Source organism: Rana temporaria, chromosome 4 (assembly GCF_905171775.1).
Source record: "Rana temporaria chromosome 4, aRanTem1.1, whole genome shotgun sequence".
NCBI classification, from domain to species: Eukaryota; Metazoa; Chordata; class Amphibia; order Anura; family Ranidae; genus Rana; species Rana temporaria.
In genome coordinates, this window is record NC_053492.1 from 256,813,254 (window position 1) to 256,833,337 (window position 20,084).

Sequence of the window (20,084 nt, forward strand, 5' to 3'; positions counted from 1 at the left end):
CATAAGGCATTTTTTTCTTCCCTTAAACTGTCAGTAAATGTCTATGTGTGCAAGAAAACATAGGCTAAAGTAGAGGGTTGTTCAGAGGCAGAAAAAAACTCTTGATTAAAAGTTGTGTTTTTGACACCCAGCATGTACTGTACGAGGTCATAGCATTTCACAAAATTTACAAAACTTGCTTGATCAGTTACAGGATTATTACTTTTGTACTTAGTGTACTGTCAGCAGTCAGCCCTATCAACCAGCAGCAGGAGCTCACAACAGAGAGAGTAAGAGAGAGTCATGTGCATCAGTCAGCTCATTAGCTCTGATAAAGAGGGACTAACACTCAAAACACCTAAGCTCTGTATCTGTTAGGAACTGGGCTTGAACCTGGGACCTCTTGTGTGTCTAGTAGTGACTCTGCTTGCTAAGCCACCTGGAATGCTGGACAGCTCCTTGGACAGTTCTTCGGATAGTTCCTTGAATGATCTTGTCTTGAATCCTGTTTGCCTTGAACCTTGAACCCTTTGCTCCTCCCATGAACTTCCTATAAAAGCCATGTCCCTGCACTTCCTGGTTGCCAGAATATTGTGCCTTCACCAGCCAATATATTGCTCATGTCTCTCTTGCTGCCAACCGATCTTTGCTACCATTCGCTACCGACTTTTCACTCGTCCCCGACTACGCTTCTGCTGCATCCCAACCTGCAACTATCTGTTACCGACTTTTGACTCGTTTCCCGACTCCGCTTCTGCTTTAGACCTACCTGTTATATCTGCTTCTGGACCCCGGCTTGCTCACCTCCTGGTGGGGCTATCCTGAGGACTGTGACCTGGCACTAACATGCAGCAAAGCCCATCTCCACCATCAGGAGCTCTGGTGAATACCGGTTAGTGCTTAGACCCCGCACCTCAGGTGAACCTGTGTCATCAACCAGGGTGACCTGTGTGAATATCCGCTCTGCTGCTATAGCTACTGGCCTCTGAGCCTGACTCCAGACCGTGACAGAATATTCTAGCCCAAAACATGGAGGTGCTGTAGCTCCTCTCAGGGTGCAAATCGCTGAGTTGCAGACATTTGGTGTTAACTACCAGGAAAAATCTTCTGAGTTATAAATTGAAGTGAAAGCACTACAAGAGGAAATCCTTGATCTGAATAAACAATTGCGTGATTTTCGTGCCCGAGACACTGCTGCCGTAGATACTAATGCACGAATGCCCCTACCACTTAAGTTTAACGGAGACTGTCGCCATTTTAGAGGGTTCCTTAATCAATATTGTATATACTTTCAGATGCAACCTGCTGCATTTACTTCGGACAGGAAAAAGGTGCTGTTTATTATCAACCTCCTGACTGAGGAAGCTTTAGCCTGGGCCTCCCCTTATGTGGAGAAAGATGATGTCGTCCTGGATGATTTAGATTCTTTTGTGACTGAGATGAACCAAGTTTTCAATAATCCTAACCGCTGCGCTACTGCTGAGGCAAAATTGCACAATTTACGGCAGGGTAGACGCTCTGTTGCAGAGTACACAACTGAATTCCGACGTTGGATCTCAGATACCAATTGGAATACAGCAGCACAAAAGAGTCAGTTCCATCAAGGACTCTCGGAACAAGTAAAAGATGAGCTTGCCAGAGTAGAAAGTCCTGACGACCTTGAGGCTTTTATTAAATTATGTATTCAAATTGATCAGAGACTTACTGAAAGAAGAAAGGAGAGACTGGGAATCTTAGGCAGTAATGGTGGCATGCGTTTTTCTACTACTCAGTATCCTCCTAAGTTTTTCCTGATTCTGACACTCCTGAACCTTTGCAGGTGGATGATATTAAAATATCTATTACTACTTAGGAGAAAGAAAGATGATGTTCAGAGAACTTATGTCTTTATTGTGGAGACTCTGGACATTATGTAGTTAATTGTCCCAATAAATTTAAAAGAACAATTGCAGCAACAGATATTACAGTATCTGAACAAATAAACTAAATTTCTCAGTCCGTCTCTCCTTTGATTCAGGAAGCAAATAAGGTTAATTCTTTATCAACTAATTTTGTCATCCCAATAAGGCTTATCATTGAAAGCAATGAAATACCTTGCTCTGTTATGCTGGACTCAGGGGCCGGGGGAAACTTCATGGACATCTAATTTGCCCAAAGTAATAACATTCAAATAAGAAATAAACTCACCCCTATTAATATGGAAACTGTGGATGGCTCACCTTTGTCTTCAGGACCAGTTATCCATGAGACCATCCCTCTTAAACTCCTAATTGAGACTGACCATCAGGAGACTATCAGCTTTGAGCTGATCACATCACCCAAGTTCCCTATTATCCTAGGCATTCATTGGTTCTCTATCCATAATCCCTCCATTAACTGGGAGACACGTTCTATAAGCTTTACATCTGACCATTGCAAAAAACATTGCAAAGAATCTTATCAAATAAGCCCTCCACCAACCCAAGAGTTACAAGCATCTTTGGCAACTATCAAGTAATACGACAAGCTACCCCCACAATATCTTGATTTTCGGGAATTTTGTGATAAAAAGAACGCAGATCACCTGCCTCCTCATCGCTCTTGTGATTTTCCCATTGAATTGCTTCCAGGGGCAGAAATACCATTTGGGCACCTTTATTCTTTATCGGAACCTGAGCTAAAGGTGCTCAAACAGTGGATTAATAAGAATCTAGAGAGGGGTTTTATCAGACACTCAACCTCTCCTGCTGGGGCAGCCTTATTCTTCTTGGTGAAAAAGGACTCCACTCTGCGTCCATGTATTGACTACAGAGATTTAAATATGATCACAATTTAGAATCGCTATCCACTCCCACTGATTCCAGAAATGCTTGAGAGACTCCGCTCCGCCAAGCTCTTTACCAAATTAGATTTACGGGGGGCATACAATCTTGTCTGCATTCGCCCCGGAGATGAATATAAAACTCCAGATATGGACATTTTGAGTCTTTGGTCATGCCCTTTGGGCTTTGTAATGCTCCTGCAACTTTTCAACATTTTATTAATGATGCTTTTCAAGATTTTCTTGATCAGTTTGTAATAGCATATTTGGATGACATTCTCATTTTCTCTGATACTTTGGAAGAACACCGCAAACATGTCTGTATTGTTTTAGAGAGATTACAGGGGAATAAACTTTACATCAAACTAGAGAAATGCGAGTTTTAACAAACTCAGATCCAGTTCTTGGGATACATAATCTCTTCTGAAGGGGTAAGCATGGATCCTGATAAGATCAAAGCAGTGATGGATTGGCCTGTCCCTAGGAATGTTAAGGATAAGGAGATACAGTGATGTGTTGGATTTGCCAACTTTTACAGAAGGTTTATAAGGAATTTCTCCAAGGTAATTGCTCCAATTACACAGCTGACAAAGAAAGGGGTGCCCTTTTTGTGGTCACCTGAGGCACAGGCTGCCTTTAGTAAACTGAAAACTCTTTTCACTTCTGCACCAATACTGGTACATCCAAATCCAGAATTACCTTCCATCGTACAAGTAGATGCTTCTAATTCTGCTGTGGGAGCTATCCTTTCTCAGCGAATTGGAGAAAAAATGCAGCTTCATCCTTGCGCTTATTTTTCTCGACTTATGTCTTCAGCCGAGAAGAATTATGACATTGGAAACAAGGAGTTGCTGGCAATTAAGGAAGCATTTTCTGAGTGGAGGCATCTGCTGGAAGGGGCTAAGAACCCCATAACCGTTCTTACCGATCATAGAAATTTAGAATTTATTAGGTCTGCTAAAAGGTTGTCATCTAGACAAGCACGTTGGACCCTTTTTTTCTCCAGGTTCAATAACCTCAAGTACAACAATGGTTTTTGAACTCAAGCGCATTGCCTCTATGTACCTGAATCAGTTCGGGTAGAAGCCCTCAGGTTGGTACACGACTCTAAACTTGCCGGTCAATTTGGGGTTTCTAAGACAGAAGAACTCTTATCATGTTCCTTTTGGTGGCATGGGTACAAGAAAGATGTAAAGAGATATGTGGCTTCATGTCTAACCTGTGCTCACAATAAGACACCCCGATCTTCTCCTCTGGGGTTACTTCTACCACTGTCTGTTCCATCAAGACCATGGGGGTCAATTTCTATGGACTTTGTAGTCGACCTGCCTCTTTCAAAAGGGATGACCACCATTCTGGTAGTCGTTGACCGTCTCACTAAGATGGCTCATTTAATTTCAGTTAAGGGGGTACCCTCTGCTGAACATACTGCTGAGGTAATGGTTAGAGAAGTTTTTAAACTTCATGGAATTCCTGATGATGTGGTGTCTGACAGAGGGGTACAGTTTACCTCAAAATTTTGGAAAAGTTTTTGCTCAGCTTTGGGTGTAACAATTAATCTGCCCTCAGCTTTTCATCCACAGTCTAATGGTCAGACCAAGAGGATCAATCAAACTCTGGAGCAATACCTTCGATGATTCGTGAGTTATCTCCAGGATGACTGGTTGGACTACCTTCCTACGGCAGAGTTTGCTTATAATAACTCTAAACATAGCTCCACTTCCCAAAGCCCATTTTTCCTAAACACCGGGTATCATGCAGTTTTTATTCCTGATCTCCCTATCTCAACTTCAATTCCTGCTGTTACCAACAGACTAACTTCATTACATGAGATCCAGGAGAAATTGACTGATACATTGAAGGAGGCGCAGGAATATTACAAGAAGGCTGCTGACAGACACCATAGGTCTATTCACACCTTTCAGGTAGGTGACAAAGTTTGGTTATCTACCAAAAATTTAACGGTTCAGGTTCCATGTGCTAAGCTGGGTCAAAAGTTTATTGGACCTTTTGAGATTTCTGCTCAAATCAACCCGATCACTTTTCGCCTAAAACTTCCTGACAATATGAAGATTCACCCTGTTTTTCATATATCGCTACTCAAACAGTTTAATGAAAATACTTTTTCTGAGAGAATTCATCCTCCTTCTCCACCTGTTGAGGTACAGGGTGAAGAAGAATTTGTGGTGGGAAAAATTATTGACTCCAGGATCTCTAGGAACAAATTACAATATTTGGTTCAATGGGAAGGATATGGGCCAGAAGAAAATTCTTGGGAGCCTGAAAACATGTTCATGCCCCTAGATTAACAAGGGAATTTCACCAGAGGTTTCCTCAGAAACCTGGCCCTAAGACGTCCAGGGGACATCCTGGGAGGAGGGGAGTACTGTTAGGACCTGGGCTTGAACCTGGGACCTCTGGTGTGTCTGGTAGTGACTGCTTGCTGAGCCACCTGGAATGCTGGACAGCTCCTTGGACAGTTCTTTGGATAGTTCCTTGAATGATCTTGTCTTGAATCTTGTTTGCCTTGAACCTTGAACCCTTTGCTCCTCCCATGAACTTCCTATAAAAGCCATGTCCCTGCACTTCCTGGTTTCCAGAATATTGTGCCTTCACCAGCCAATATCTTGCTCCTGTCTCTCTTGCTGTCAACCGATTTTTGCTACCATTCGCTACCGACTTTTGGCTCATCCCCCGACTACGCTTCTGCTGAATCCCAACCTGCAACTATCTGTTACCGACTTTTGGCTCATTTCCCAACTCGGCTTCTGCTTGAGCCCTACCTGTTATATCTGCTTCCGGACCCCGGCTTGCTCAACCTCCTGGTGGGGCTATCCTGAGGACCGCGACCTGGCAGTAACACACAGCAAAGCCCATCTCCACCATCAGGAGCTCTGGTGAATACCGGTTAGTGCTTAGACCCCGCACCTCAGGTGAACCTGTGTCATCAACCAGGGTTACCTGTGTGAATATCCGCTCTGCTGCTATAGCTACTGGCCTCTGAGCCTGGCTCCAGACCGTGACAGTATCCCTGTGATGGGCATAGTTTGGGAAACTGTACTAGATTGTGAATTTGTGCCTGAAACTTTCCATCCTTTGTGAGCATATGGAAGCTTGTTTTTTTATCATAAATGTTAACTTGTGGTAATGCACAGGGCCGGTGTGCCCTCTTTTTTCTTGTCGTATATCATTATCAGTCAACTCACATTTAAAAAGGCCTGTGTACAAATGAGATTAATTAGGTCATGCTGCCAAGTACGATGTGAAACCAGGAACGGAGGGCTTTCCTACCCAAAGCTATACAAAGTCTTCAGGTTCCAGGATCCAAAACAGAACCTATTAAGATCAGAGAAAACAAAAAGTCTGTTTTCTCCATGTCAGGCGCAGACCTTGAAGTCCCTCACCATATGGAGATGAAAAACCTAGGTGAAAAATGTACACCAGCCTCAATCTTGCCAATGAATGCTTCACAGCACCCACCGTAGTTTTACCATGGCAGGTCGGCTCGGCTGCGCAAAATCACGTAATATAACGTGATTTTGCATTTCAGCCACTAGGGGCGCGTGCCCCCTGCTCGCTCCTGGTGCCAACGCACGTGCCCGGGGGTGCGATCACCGCCGGGCACCCGCGATTCCCCTTTCAGGTGGAGAAATGACTGATCACATGTTTATACAATGTATGAACAGCGATCTGTCATTTCCCCTAGTCAGTCCCACCCCCCTTCAGTTAGAACACAATGAGTGAACATAATTAACCTCTTTCTCACCCCGAACTGTTAACCCCTTCCCTGCCAGTGACATTTTTACAGTAATCAATGCATTTTTATAGCACTGATCGCTATAAAAATGCCAATGGTCCCAAAAATGTGTCAAAAGTGTCCAAAGTGTCCGCCATAAGGTCACAGTGCTGATAAAAATCGCAGATCGCTGCCATTACTAGTAAAAAAAAAATATTGATAAAAATGCCATAAAACTATCACCTAATTTGTAGACGCTATAACTTTTGCGCAAACCAATTAATAAACGCTAATTGCGATTTTTTTATAAAAAATATGTAGAAGAAACTGTATCGGCCTAAACTGAGGAAAAACTTTTTTTTTTATATATTTTTGGGGGATATTTATTACAGCAAAAAGTAAAAAATATTATTTTTTTTTCAAAATTGTCACTCTATTTTTGTTCATAGCACAAAAAATAAAAACCACAGAGGTGATCAAATACCACCAAAAGAAATCTCTATTTGTGGGAAAAAAAGGACGGCAATTTTGTTTGGGAGCCACGTCGCACGACCGCGCAATTGTCCGTTAAAGCGACGCCGTGCCGAATCGCAAAAAGTGGCCCAGTCATTGACCAGCAAAATGGTCCGGGGCTGAAGTGGTTAAGTAAAATAACAATATCCTCTATTGGAAGAGCAACATTGTTAATAATGGAAGACAATGGTAATCTCACCCAGCATGTATGAGGCCATAGCAGTTCACTAAATTTACAAAACATGCTTCATCAGTTACATGATGATTAGTTGCTACTGAGATAAGGAACAGTGTATCACATTTAACATCAAAGATTTAACTAGAACAAATATGAGCACAAAAAGAAGCACGATCCATTTGAAACAAGCGTGTGATATAGGGAAGATAATTAAATCAGTTTGTAGAACTTGTATTACCTTTTTTTAGCAGCTGGTTTTATACTTGGACATGACCTATGATACATTCATACAACATTTACTTTTGAGGTGTCAATAAATTATTATAAAATGCATATGGTTTCTAAGCCTAAATATTTTTTAATTACTCAGCAGAAGGGCATAATATAAATGAAACACGAAGCAAGGAAGAAAATAAAGCTTCCATATGGCATTGGGTCAATATTAGACAGCTGCTTACATCATGCCTCCTCACAGACTTTTGTATAGCAGCATTCATTTATAAACTTCAAAAAGAAGCCATTATTCATTAAATTGATATATTTAATGTATCTAAACATTAATTTATCTGAATATTGCCTTCATATAAACGTATATGTTACTGACTTAGGGGAAATAACTTCATTATGTTTTACCATATCACTAGCTAGTGGCTTCTGATATTTCCAGCTGTCCGGGGGAACACGCCATTGGGCATGTTAGAAAACTGTGTCTGTGCACATTTAGATTGCATGGTTTGAAATATCTGTAAGCATTAAATTGCCTAATATTACCTGCATCACTGTAGTTAAACAGCTAGGTAGGACAAGCATCATTATGGGAGGAGATACTTATACGTCTTCCCGTTTTGGGCACTTATGCGTGTCAGGACAATCTGTGATTACTGTGTCCACCGGGCCTAGAAGATCAAAGATCTTCCACTGTGATTGGCTTTGTACCTTGTGATCTCTGTGAACAGATCATAGAATCAATCGTAAACAATCGCATTTATTTATTTTGACATGATTGGCCACAATTATCACATGGTACAGTGCCAATCACAGTAGTCTCAACTCAATGGCTGCAGGAATGCAGCTGAACAGAGTAAATGATGTCACTATGGTGACATGTAAAAAAGGATATTTTTTTATTATATATATTTTTTTTACATAATGTCACCAGAGCAAATGCAGTGTCACTATGGTGACAAATTGCAATTTACTGTTGTGGCGGTGATCATGTATAATGGCTGACTGCTTTGATATCACTGTATGTCAGTATCACCACCACAGCAGTACAATGTCACCAGATGAATGCTGCCAGTCAGTGTCCTTAATCAGCATCACACCAATCAGTGTCCCTAATCACTGTTGCACCAATGACAGCATCATTGATCACCACCACACCAATCATATTGTTTCTATTCACACCTACACCAGTCACAGTGTCCCTGTTCACTGCCACGACAGACACAGCATCCATGCTGCCTTGACCAATTCTTTGCCTGTTTGTTTGTGTCTGCCTGTCACCTAAACTGAGGCATCTGCAAATCTGATTGAATGGCGAGACACCAGTCCCAGCCATCCGCTGCAGACAACTGTACTCCTGGAACCACAGAAACTCTTTTGTTTTTCCTTTCTTCCATCTCCTGTACTTCCTGGCCACTAAATATAACATTCCTAGGGGCAGCTACGTACCAGTGTTCTAGGCTTGCTTGGCTTTCAGGAAAGGGGACTTTGATAGGTGACACTACACTATACTATATTCTCTGACCATTCATGCAGAGGTGACCATTACAATGCATTTTCCAAAAACTCTTCCAAACACCATGCCTCTTAAAAATATATTGGGGAGTTTTATTTTGTGAGTGTTTCTACAGGGTCTCCAAAAATTTGAACGGTAGTCAGGAAATTAGATGCGTAATTTATGTTAATAGAAAGCACGATGGTGCCCCTTGAATTTTGGGCCCTTCTATGTGGTTTGGCTGTGAAAAAGTCTCACACATGTGGTATATCCATATTTGGAAGGAGTAGCAGAATGTGTTTTGGGGTGTAATTCCAGGTACATCAATGCTGTGTGGGAAACACATTTTAATAAATTGACAACTTTGTGTAAAAAAAAATCATTTTAATTTTCTTTCCTCATTTTCTAAAAACTTGTAGCAAAAAAAGTATTTAAAGCACTCACCATGCCTCTTAAATTTTTCCTTTGGGTACTTTCTTTCCAAAATGTGGTCGTTTTGGTGCTCCAGGGCCTCCAAAATGTGATAGGTAGTTGGAAAAATAGATGTGTAATGTATTCTTCATGAAAGCACAAAGGTACACTTTGGATTGGGCCCTTCTATGCATGTAGGCTGTGAAAAAGTCTTACACATATGGTAATCCATATATGTGAGGTATAGCAGAATGTGTTTTGGGGTGTAATTGTAAGTATGCCTATGTATTCCTATGCTATGTGTGAGAAATAACTTACTTGTAACAAAAAATTACAACTTAACAAAAACACTTACCATTCTTCTTCCTAAATACTTTGGACTGCCTACTTTCCAAATAAATTACAACCCAAGGTATACTTCTTGTATGATTATTAGTACTGAAATGTTTCTAAATGCAATATTTTGCTTTAATGCTTTGTTTTGTGGTTGTGCATCAAGTTAAAAAAAAAATATGATTCGATTGGCTGTCTGAAAAAAATAAAATAAAATCATGTATGAATATGAGTGGTACAAGTGACTGAGTTTTATATGTTTTGTATGAGTAAATCACAAAGCAAAATTACCCAGCAGGTTTTCACCTTGCTTACAGCTTTTTTTGTCTCTTATAGGTCTCATCCGATTACAAGAGCTAATAAAAGCTCCATCACGGTACAACTTAAGACTCAAAATTCGACAATTACCAATGGACACAAAGGATGCCAAACCACTGCTGAAAGAGATGAAGCGAGGCAAAGAATTTCATGTTATCTTTGACTGTAGTCATGACATGGCAGCTGGCATACTTAAGCAGGTAAAGGATGAATATCATGCTTACGTTTGCTATCTAAGCTTTTGAAAAAATAATCAAACTATATAATCAGTAAGGTTAATTTATAAAAGCTAAAATTTGTATAATTTTGTTCCCAAAAGGTAATCTACTTATTTTCTTCTTAGCCTATGTTTACTTCAAATACCCAAATATGTTCAAGATACATGTACTCTTATTTAATTATCCTGCACTGATCTGCCTGAATTAAATTCACATGTTTAGTAAGTTGACCCATTATTTTTATGTTGATGTACCCTCAAAACTTCTGAAAAATAAATAAGCCAACAAAAAAAGTTACTAATATTTATTGAGCATTGCTTCACAGAGTTTACAATTCTAGCCACTAACACTCATTTTCAAATCATCCAAAGTTAACTTGTTTTGATTTGAAAGTCCCACCCTCTTGTTCCTAATTTCTCTTGTTTTGATTTGAGTCTTTTTTAAGTTAAAGGGTTTCAGATTTAGTCCAAAGCATTTTGGAACTGTTGAGCCTCTTGGCCTAACATATGAGACAATAAAGTATTTGTCAGACTGAGATGTTACAGATATTACATTTTTTTGTACTTGTTAAAAATGTACAATTTGAAGTACATTTCAAATATGTGACACTACTTTTACCTTCATTGTCCTAAATGTATTGCATTACAGTAAACATGTGCTTCACCCATTTAGGGCCTCCTATTCCCAACTGTGACAGCTCTGAGCCAATGAGCACAGCTCTATGTGAACTTTGACTACAGTAATTTGTAACTTAGGGCCAGTAAGTCAGTTACCCGCAACCGACAGGGGAGATTTACAGTACTAAAACTGTTACACACAAAATATGGTGCAGCTTTGCATAATAAACCAATTAGTTTCCAACTTCAGTTTGTTCAATTAAGCTTTGACAATAAATCCTAGAGGCTGATTGGTTACTCCGCACAGCTGCAACAGACTGTGTGGGCACCATTTTTAGTACATCCCCCAATGGGGGTTATTTACTAATAATGGAAAATGCTAAATCTGGTGCAGCTCTTCATGGACACCAATCAGCTTTAAGGTTTTATTGTCAAAGCCTAATTTAACAAGCTAAAGTTAAAAGCTAATTGGCTACCATACACAATTACACCAGACTCTGAGTGCTCCAGCTTTCATAAATTTCCCCCACTGTGCCAGTTTTCAGTAAATGTTTTAGGATTCATTATCATGGCCTTAAATCAACCTGTACCTGATTTCATGCATATGTCCACCTGCTGCATTCAAACTTTGCAAGTTTGGTAAGTCTTCCTGCAAGGATCCTCAAAAAAATAAGAACACAGTGTACTTGGGAAGTAAAGAGAAAGTGTAAATACTTCTGATATGCACATAATCGGACATACAAAGTGAACACGGCTTCACCTTATTTATTCAGCTGGCAAATATTAATTTTGCAGCGTAATAATTCCTTATGTTAATTGAACAATTTTAAAACTTTAGTAAAATGACCCCATTTATGCCATCAACTTTATAAAATATAAGCCTCATTTTCATAGGCCTAACGATCACTAGAACCCTGTGCCGTCTTCAACAGCACTGGATGCACAGGTGTTCCAAGCAGACACAGGTGTTTAGATCGGTACCCCATGTGACTGAGGCCTACAAGCTTTACCACAGTAGACCTGATTTGATAAAAGGTTTGCATGTATTTTAATGCATCAGTTATGCATGAACAAAAAGAGTGTTTACTTATAGGCCCCGTACACACGACCGAACATGTCTGCTGAAACTGGTCCGCGGACCAGTTTCAGCAGACATGTTCGGTCGTGTGTAGGCCCGAGCGGACAGGATGCCAGCATAAATTTGCCCGCCGGGCCTTTTTCCAGCAGGCAAATATTTCTGGACTTGTTTTAAAACAGCCCGCTGGAATCCTGTCCGCTCGGACATGTTCGGTCGTCTGTACAGACCTACCGTACATGTCCGAGCGCCCGCCATCCCTCGCATGCGTCGAATGACTTCGTGGAAGCATTGAACTGGCAGGGCTACCCACGTTGCCACGGCGACGGCGCGGCAACGCCCCGCGTATTGTTTACGCATGGATTTCTGTATGATGGTGAGTACAGCCACCATACAGAAATCCCCGGCCAGACATGTACGGTGAAAACGGTCCGGCGGAATGGTTTCATCGTACATGTTTGGTCGTCTATACGCGGCCTAGAGTTTACTTTGTACCTGCAATGCAGCTTACATATGCATAATTTATAAAAAAAATGTTGTCAGCTGTAGAATGTAAGTTCTAGTGTCTGAATGTATATCAGTTATGCTGTTGAAATGTTCTTGGCTCCATCCAGCTACTGTTAGTATTTGTTAAAAGTATATTCCGTCTGGAAAAAAAACAGTGCACACTCCTAAGAAAAAAGTCTAAATGAGTAATATGTGGAGGACTACCAGGTACTGCACATGAGGTATCTTTGGGGCTGATTTACAAAAGGCAAATAGGCAGTGCGCTCTGTCAAATAGGCAGAGCTTAGTAAATGATGTAAAGCTTCACTGTGCAACAAATACCCAAACACATTGGGGGTTATTTACGAAAGGCAAATCCACTTTGCACTGCAAGTGCACTTGGAAGTGCAGTCGCTGTAAATCTGAGGGGTGGATCTGAAATTAGGGGAAGTTCTGCTGACTTTATCATCCAATCATGCGCAAGCAAAAATTTTGTTTTTTATTTTCCTTGCATGTCCCCCTAGGATCTACAGAGATTGCACTTCCAAGTGCACTTTCAAGTGCACTTGCAGTGCACTTGTAGCGCAAAGTGGATTTTCCTTTAGTAAATCACCCCCCATTGGGTATTTTCACAAGAAATAAAAACAGCATTTTTGCTTGCACATGATTGTATGATGGAAGTCAGTATTTTGTTTTGGAATTTCATTTTCGTCTAAAAAATAAAATTATGTTGTTACTTCCGAAATTCGTTTTTATTTATTTTGTTTCGTTAAAAAATGCATTTGTCTGAAAAACCGAATTAATTAGGGTTGAATCTGTCATTGAAGGCTTATGGTGTCTTTCGAATGTTCTAAGAAGATTTGACGAAGCAGCTAAACTGTACGATGCTGCAATCGTACATTTCCTTTCGAATTATCCACCCACAAGCTATAGTAGAATTCTAATGTTGTATGACTAATAATAATTATATTTATTAATTATTATCACTAGTCAGCCAACATTATAATTCTTCTATAGCCTATGGGTGGAGCATTTGACCATAAATGTCCGCTCATGGTAATCATATGTTTGTTTTTAGCTGCTTCATCGAATCTTGATGTCTTTATAATATCAAAACTTTTCTCTCTATGTCAAATCTTTTCTTTCTATGTTGACTCTTTTCTCTCTATGTCGAAACTTCATGTCTCTATAATGCCTAATCTTTTCTCTCTATGTCGAATAATCTCGGACTAATAGAGTTAGGTTAGGCACATTCAACCACAGAATCGATAGTCACAGATAGTCATAGATCGTTATTGTCACCATCATGTTGAATCTTCTATCTGTATCAAACTATTGTCGCAACAAAACGAAAATAACGATTTTTTATGTCGGAACTTTCGGATTTCAGACTCTGCACATTCGTTATTGTTTGTTAAAACGAAACCGAAAATCCCAGAAATTTGGACGAAAATGCATTCGGATGAAAACAAATGCACATGTCTAGAAGTCAGCAGAGCTTCTGCATTTTTACTAAGCTCTGGAGGAACTGTACTTTGCAAAGTTCAGTGTCTATTTGTCTTTAGTAAATCAATCCCATTGTGTTCATGAGCAGAAGTATTAACACTAGCTAGCTCATGAGATTTCAAATGCTGATTTCAGAGATAACCACATACTGTATATCCCTTTTCCTTATGACACACCATTTTGATTGGCAAATGCAGATTTTGTTGATTTTTTAGCCACTTTTTTCTAAATATTATTTATTTTCAGAAGAATGTTGATGTCACATTCAATAGTGCACCTTATAGGAACAAAAAAGTATTATTATTTGGATGTTCAATGTGCTTGGCAAACTAAAACAACATCTTATCCATTAACCATCAATGTGTGATATGTTAAATAAGTTTTAAATAGGTTCAAGAATTGCTATGAACTGAAAGCATAGAAGAACACAGATGGCACGTAGGCCTAGCATATTTTCCTGAATACATGTTTTTATTGAATAAAATAGAGGTGAATAGACTCACAAACCAGTACTTGTGTCATAGCATAATCATAAAATCATCCGCTTAAGTCGGTGTGAGTACAAGTGTTGTGGACTTTCGCATATGGACTTAAGAGGGTGATTTTATGATAATGCTATGACACAAGTACTGATTTGTGAATATATCTATTTTATTCAATAAAAATATGTATTGAGGATAATGTGATAGGCCTACATGCCATCTGTGTTCTTCTCTGCTTTTAGCTCATTTGGACTTCCCCAGTCTTTGGCAGGCAGTGAAGTGTGCATTATACCAGTAGTTCTCAACCCTGTCCTCAGGTACCCCCAACAGGTCATGTTTGCAGGTTTTCCTTTATCTTGCACAGGTGCTTTAAAAAGTCAATGGCTTGGTATTTTGGTATTTGCTATTAAATCTAAGAGAAACTCCCAAAACATGGCTTGTTGGGGGGGGGGGGGGGTACTTGTGGACAGGGTTGAGAATCATTGCATTATACTAACATGTCAAGATAAGAGTCTGATAACACATTGGGACGTATATCACATTGCAGGAGAGTGAACATTGTGATATGCTCAGGGATGGCTATATGTATGTTCATAGACATACAAACCTTTGATGCGCATGTATAATAACAATTTGTTCCTGTTCTGGTAACTTTACTTTAGTAAATAAGACCCAATGACTTTGGAACTAATGGGTGAGCCCAGTCCTATAATAGCAACACATGCTAAAACACATTTCCTTTTGACAAACAGCAAAGTTAAGCTTATTTTTGTTTAAATGCGAATAAGAAAGTCTAACATTCTTGCAGACTATTAAATCCAAATAAGCCCTGAGCCTAGGGCAAATCGGAGCATATATTTGTCAACACCAAATCAAATTCAGAAACTGAGATGTTAAAATATACCTTGTTAAATCTGAAAGATCCCTGTTTACCACAAGCTGATACATTATGCACACATTTTAATTGCTTGTTAGAATATTTTATGTTTATTTATTGATATGTAATATTCGGCAAAGATGTTGTGATTTAATGTAAGTCTTGAAATGCCATACACTCTAAATTCATATTTACACTATTGCAGTACTTAAAATCCCCTGGAATGTTGTAAATATCTAAAACTATTTACTTACAAAAAATACTCAGGCTATTGTGAAAATGTATTGCTTAAAGCATTCCAGTATGCATTATTTATAAAGTTATTAATATTGCAGAGTCTAGCAGTGAGCAACCTTTCATTTAATTTTATTGTCAGCTAAAATAAGTTGTTAGTGGCAGAAATATTTTTATTTTACATTCCTATGGGTCTTGCTAAGATTTTCTTACTTTTACAGCTGCTAACTTGTTCATTTTAGCTTAAAGAAATAGTTTTGTGTTTATTACTCTTCTCTTAATTATAAAACTAGAAAACCCCTTTAAGCAATGCCAGCCCATGTTCATTTAACTAGTAGTATTTTAAATTGCAGATCGTTTTGTACTCTTTGGTTTGTATTAACCTCCCTGGCGGTCTTCCCGAGACTGACTCGGGGTTAGATTTTCCTGCTACTATCGGTAACCCCGAGTCAGTCTCGGCTCGCCTCGCTGAATCCACAGGCACTTTTTACTTACCTTGTCCCTGGATCCAGCGATGCCACCGCGCTGTGTGAGCGAGCGGGACCTCGCTCGATTCACATAGTGCCTCCGTGTGACGCCGATCTCCGTTCCCTGCGACGTTACGAAGCACGGGGACGGAGAACGGCGCCAAATTCAAAAACGTAAACAAACACATTACATACAGTATACTGTAATCTTATAGATTACAGTACTGTATGTAAAAAATACACACCCCCCTTGTCCCTAGTGGTCTGCCCAGTGTCCTACATGTCATTTTATATAATAAAAACCTTTTTTTCTCCCTGCAAACTGTAGATTGTCCATAGCAACCAAAAGTGTCCCTTTATGTCAAAAATAGTTTTAGATCAGCTAAAAAACAGCGATAATAAATTATAATCACTTGCAGAATTGTGCGATAGCGATTTGTGGGGAAATTCGTCATAAAAAAAATAAATAATGACAGCAACAATTCTGCAACTGAGCAAATTTCAGTGATTTTAATTTGATTACATTATTGAATAATTTTTATTATAATTATATTATTATTTGTTATAATTATTTATAATTATTTATTATATTATAATTTATAATTTTGTTTTTAAAAAAATGTAATACACGGGATGCCTATTAGAATCTTGTTTGGTCAGATTTAAGTGAGTTATTTCTAAAAATTACAGACCTACAATATAAAACGCCAAATTTCCTTGCAAATAATGGTACCGCTTTCAGCATGTTTTTTCTGAAAGAATCATACCGCCAGGGAGGTTAAAGACATTAAAGGGTAACTCCATTGACCAAAGAACATAGCTCAATACGATTTTTGGAAAACTCTAACCCTTTATGTAACTACAAATTTTATGGTGCCAACATGCCTGTAAATTGTAATTGCATACATAGTGATTTTAGCGTTTGTTTTCAAGTATAGGCACTCCTTATTTTATAACTAATGATTATGAAACAGGAAAAAACACAGCTTCTGCAATTATATTTTATATTTGTATATATTTGTTTCCTTGAACTGGTGAGGAAGGTTAGGATTGGTTGTGAAAGAGAGCCATTGGTGTATGGCTGATGCTCAAAGATTTGAGCACTACCCAGATTAATTACACCTTTTATTCACTCATTCATATGGGCCTACTTAGGCCACATCCACACAGGCGTAATTAAGTGTATACCTGTGTGAGGGCCATGATTTGCCTGTATGGGATGTACAGGTGTTCTGTGCATCCACGTGCAGGCAGTCCTATTCATGTAAATTGTGATACATTGGCTGCATTGGCACAGCCTCTGCTCCAAATTTGACACCTGTGTGGATGCATGTCTCTGAATACAGACGTGTGCATTCAGGTACATGCATCTGCACCTACACCAATGTCAAATTTGGAGCAATGACTGTGTCCATGCAGCCTCTGTGTCCCAATGGGACTGTCTGCACACTGATGCACATTACCCCTCTGCATCCCATGGAGACAAAACATGGCCTTCACAGAGGTGTACTCATATGTACACCTATACAAAGAAGGCCATAGATAATAGTTCTAACATTATATAGTATGGATGTGTATGTTATTGTTGGCAGTCTATGTAATTAGGCTTTAGGTGATTTGTTACCGAATAATGAATCAAAGCAAATGTTCACTCCTAAAAAATCATCTCAATTAAGTTTTTCTCTCAGAACCCTTTCATTATCGTAGTATTTCTGAGCTGGTGTTTTTAGAATTAAATATTTTGGATACAGCATTTGTACAATAATTTTTGCAATCTATTGATTTTGACTGACTTATCTGATTATTATTTGTTGATATACAGTAGTTTAGTAAATAGTCCACATAACAATGTGATTTTTTTGGTTGATGCATTTTATTATTTATCTTCTAGGCATTAGCAATGGGAATGATGACAGAATACTATCATTATATATTTACCACCCTGGTAAGTAATACAAATATGATCATGTCATTCAATACTTTCCTCCTTCACATTATTATGTCCAATTGCAATCACACATCCACAAATATTTTTAAATTCTCTCTGTAGCACATTTCTTTAAAAAGTCCAAAATAGATATATAACTTTCATTGATGCACAGCTAGAAATAAATTCCTTGACCGACTGGGAAATCTAGTTCTAACTAAAGGTAGACTTTCTTGCTAGCATTAGTAAAAAATACATTTTTCATCTTTATCCCAAAAGAAGTGCCTCTATTAGGCACACCTAGAAGAAGATTCACAGAGTTTCACTTTAGCTAAATAGGTTCTATTCAAAGCATGTGATGGATGCTATACCTAAACTTAGGATAGGTGCTAAACTTACACTTGTATCTTCTGCAAGCCATAGTAAATAAACCCCAAAAATATATACTATAGGCAATGCCCACACTTTTTTTTTTTAAATGCAAAATTGTTGGGTTGTTTGAGAAGAATCTTAGCACAATATCTTCATTTTATTCTAAAGAGGAATATGCAGATAATCTTTTATTTTAATAGCAGCACTACCTCACTAATTCATAACTAATCAATAACTTAACCATAATGGTGGAACACTCTGATGTATGATATTCTCAATAAACTTCAATATTACCTCAATACCAGTCTCTGTGATATGTAACTACACATAAAATACACATCAAACTCAAAATAAAACATACAAAATGTAACTTAGTAGGGATTGTGGAACCCCCTCCTATAGATATGTGTCATACAAATTAATAAGGGCAATAATTCAAGTGAGATGTAATACACATCAAAATGATCCCTGTATCAGGGATGGTGGAAACCCCTCCTATATGTATTTGAAATACAAATTAAATGCAGTAATTTATATCAAAATAATAATTAAAACACAATAAATTCATTGCAGCAATCTAAACTAAAGATTTTATTTATATAAAAAAATACCTTAAAACACGCACATTTTAGTGTGTACTAAAATCTGTGCACATACCATAGATATACAGCTTGCCAGGTACAATCACATTGTCCACTTTAAGAATCCAAGATATCAATAAGACAGTATACCACATTATCACTCCCTACTTAGCATGATGACTCTGCCTCAAACATGTTTCATCACCAGTCACGGGACTTCCTCAAGGAGAAAGAGTCATAGAGCTATCTTACTGGCTATATACCAGGGAATGTGTATAATGAGTTTCTATGAGACCAGTGCCATTTTGTTGGAGTCTATCAGTGCAATACACATATCACACTCCATTGAATTGATAGCCTAACTATCCATAAGATTCATAATGATTAGCTGCATTTAGTAAATGTTTAGACTCACACCTTACTCACACCTACAGTTAACTTATTTAAGCATAAATAAAACACATTATTATTTTTAACAAGCAATAAAAACTAAAAAGATGACAATGTTAATGATTACTGTACTTTCCTAAAAGTAGCAATGTTTTCAGAATAGCCAACAGCAACCTGTCATCTATTTGGCTGTATTGGACTAAAAACAGATCAAAAACACCTTGTATAAATTAAAATATATATTTTTTTCTATACAAAACTAATATTTTTTGTATAGAAGAAAAAAAATGTAATTAGCATTACCTGAAATGTAAGTGCCATATGAATTGGGAAATAGGCTATTAATCGATTAGCTGAGGAGCGGTGATCCCTCAAGTGCATGGTTACCTGCGGAGGAGAGTTGGAGGATCTGAAGAGCAGATAGCCACAGGATAAGACATCTGAAAGGAGAAAGTGTATTGGGGCCTCCAAATAGGTCTGAGTTCATGGTGAGGACATTCACTGACTGGTGGGGGATCACAAGGCTTTGTTTGAAGCTGGGGCTCACTGTGGACATATGCAGCTGTCTGGATACATGTATTGGACATTTAACCGACAAGTTATTATTTTTGCTTCACTCTATTCACAAAATGAAGACCTTTTAGTTGGGAAGTTTCCACCATCATTACACTTTGGATGTTTTTTGCTTAGTTTAGATTGCTACACTTAATTTATTATGTTTTAATTATTTTAATGTGAATGATTGCACTTGAAGTTAATCTGTATTGTAAATATCCATAAGAGGGGTATCCCTGTTAAGTTTTATTAAATGTTTTATCATCATGTTGATGTGCATTCCATGTGAAGTCACATACAGTATCACAT

General features: G+C 38.5%; 1 protein-coding gene across 2 annotated transcripts in view; it reads left to right on the forward strand.

Moving 5' to 3' along the window:
- GRIK2 (glutamate ionotropic receptor kainate type subunit 2) overlaps positions 1-20,084 on the forward strand; it is an 843,393-nt gene that overhangs the window by 414,119 nt on the left and 409,190 nt on the right. For both annotated transcript variants that reach the window (XM_040350159.1, XM_040350160.1), the window contains exons 5-6: positions 10,007-10,188; positions 17,842-17,895. In XM_040350159.1, coding sequence (XP_040206093.1) covers positions 10,007-10,188; positions 17,842-17,895 — 236 coding nt within the window. The remainder of the gene's footprint in view (positions 1-10,006; positions 10,189-17,841; positions 17,896-20,084) is intronic.